This window comes from Egretta garzetta, unplaced genomic scaffold (genome assembly GCF_000687185.1).
Source record: "Egretta garzetta isolate BGI_Z169 unplaced genomic scaffold, ASM68718v1 scaffold359, whole genome shotgun sequence".
In the NCBI taxonomy this organism is placed as follows: domain Eukaryota; kingdom Metazoa; phylum Chordata; class Aves; order Pelecaniformes; family Ardeidae; genus Egretta; species Egretta garzetta.
In genome coordinates, this window is record NW_009260795.1 from 72,694 (window position 1) to 74,502 (window position 1,809).

The following is a 1,809-nucleotide window of genomic DNA, read 5'->3' on the forward strand; positions in this document are numbered from 1 at the left end:
CACCCCCACCCCCCCCACCTCGGGGTCCGGGATCCGTCCCCTGCGTCACCTTCCAGGCTGAAGATGCGGTCACCCAAGGCGTCCACGATGTCGTTGAGGGCGGCCTCGTCCGTGACGTTGAAGAAGTATTTCTCATCCGGGTCGCTGGCGATGTACTTGATCTCGCGGATAAAATCCTCGGGGTCCTGCTGCCGGCGGAGGTAGTGCCCCAGCACCTGGGGAGAGGGGACCCAGCATCGGCCAGGGGCCGCATCCTGCCCCCACCGCGGTCACCCAAGGCGTCCACGATGTCGTTGAGGGCGGCCTCGTCCGTGACGTTGAAGAAGTATTTCTCATCCGGGTCGCTGGCGATGTACTTGATCTCGCGGATAAAATCCTCGGGGTCCTGCTGCCGGCGGAGGTAGTGCCCCAGCACCTGGGGAGAGGGGACCCAGCATCGGCCAGGGGCCGCATCCTGCCCCCACCGCGGCAGGGTGCAAAGGGGGAGTGGGGAAACTGAGGCACGGTGCCTGCTCCCGAACCGGGGGCGGAGGTGGGGGGGTGGCCGGGGCTCACCGCGATGGCGTAGCGGGTGACGTTGCGCCGCTCACACTCTGCCAGCGCCTCGGGCAGCTCCTCGCCATCATGGGACTCCCCGTCCGTCACCACGATCATCAGACGGGTGGCATCCGCCCGCCCGCCCCGCTCGGGGCTGAAGGCTTCGGTGCTGCCGGGAAGGACGGGTGGCATGAGGCCAATCCCGACCCTGACCTCCACCCCGATCCCAACCCCAATCCCAATCCTGTCCCCGATCCTGATCTCAATCCCAATCCTGATCTCAATACTGATCCTGAGCCCGATCTCAACCCTGACTCTGCTCCTGATCCCATTCCCAATCCTGACCTTAACACCAACTCTGATCCTGATCATAATCCCAACCCCAATTCCAGTCCCAATCCCAACCCTGATTCTGATCCCAATCCTAACTCAGATCCTGATCCTAATTCTAATCCTCACCCCAATCCCAACCCCAACTCTGCTCCTGAGCCCAAGCCTGAGCTCAATCCCAACCCTGGTCCTGATCCTAATCTCAATCCTCACTCCAATTCTAATCCTGATCCCAACCTCAATCCAAATCCTGATCCCAATCCTGACCCCAGCCCCAATCTTGCTCCCAATCTCGGTCCCGATCCCAACCCCTATCCTGACCCCGTTCCCAATCCCAGCCCCAATCCCGACCCTGACCCCAATCTCAGTCTTGACCCCAATCCCAACCCTAATCCTGATCCCAAATCCAACCCCAGTCCTGACCCCAGTCCCAATCCCAAACCCAATCCTGATCCCAAATCCAACCACAGTCCTGACCCCAGTCCCAATCCCAAACCCAATCCTGATCCCAAATCCAACCACAGTCCTGACCCCAGTCCCAATCCCAAACCCAATCCTGATCCCAAATCCAACCACAGTCCTGACCCCAGTCCCAATCCCAAACCCAATCCTGATCCCAAATCCAACCACAGTCCTGACCCCAGTCCCAATCCCAAAAAAAGCCGCCCCCCCCCCGGCCATGGGGACAGGGCGCGCAGTGTCGGCCCCGTGCCCCAAAATGTCCCCCCCGGACGCGCAGCGTGTCCTCCCCCCCAGCCCCAACTGGCAAAGCGCACCCTTGACCCCCCCAGAAACGTCCCCAGCTGGCATCGGCCCAGGGGTGGCATTGACCCAGCGGTGGCATCGTGGCCCTGGGGACAATGGCATCACCCCAAGGATGACAGCATGGCCCCGGTGACAATGGCATGGCTCTGGGGACAATGGCATCACCCCCAGGATGAC

General features: G+C 61.7%; 1 protein-coding gene across 1 annotated transcript in view; it reads right to left on the minus strand.

The window, feature by feature from the left end:
* Positions 1 to 1,809, minus strand: part of LOC104133359 (integrin alpha-10) — a 20,037-nt gene that overhangs the window by 10,106 nt on the left and 8,122 nt on the right. Inside the window, exons 3-4 of the mRNA XM_035902117.1 lie at positions 556 to 882; positions 50 to 215 (exon numbers count right to left, since the gene is read on the minus strand). Coding sequence (XP_035758010.1) covers positions 50 to 215; positions 556 to 882 — 493 coding nt within the window. The remainder of the gene's footprint in view (positions 1 to 49; positions 216 to 555; positions 883 to 1,809) is intronic.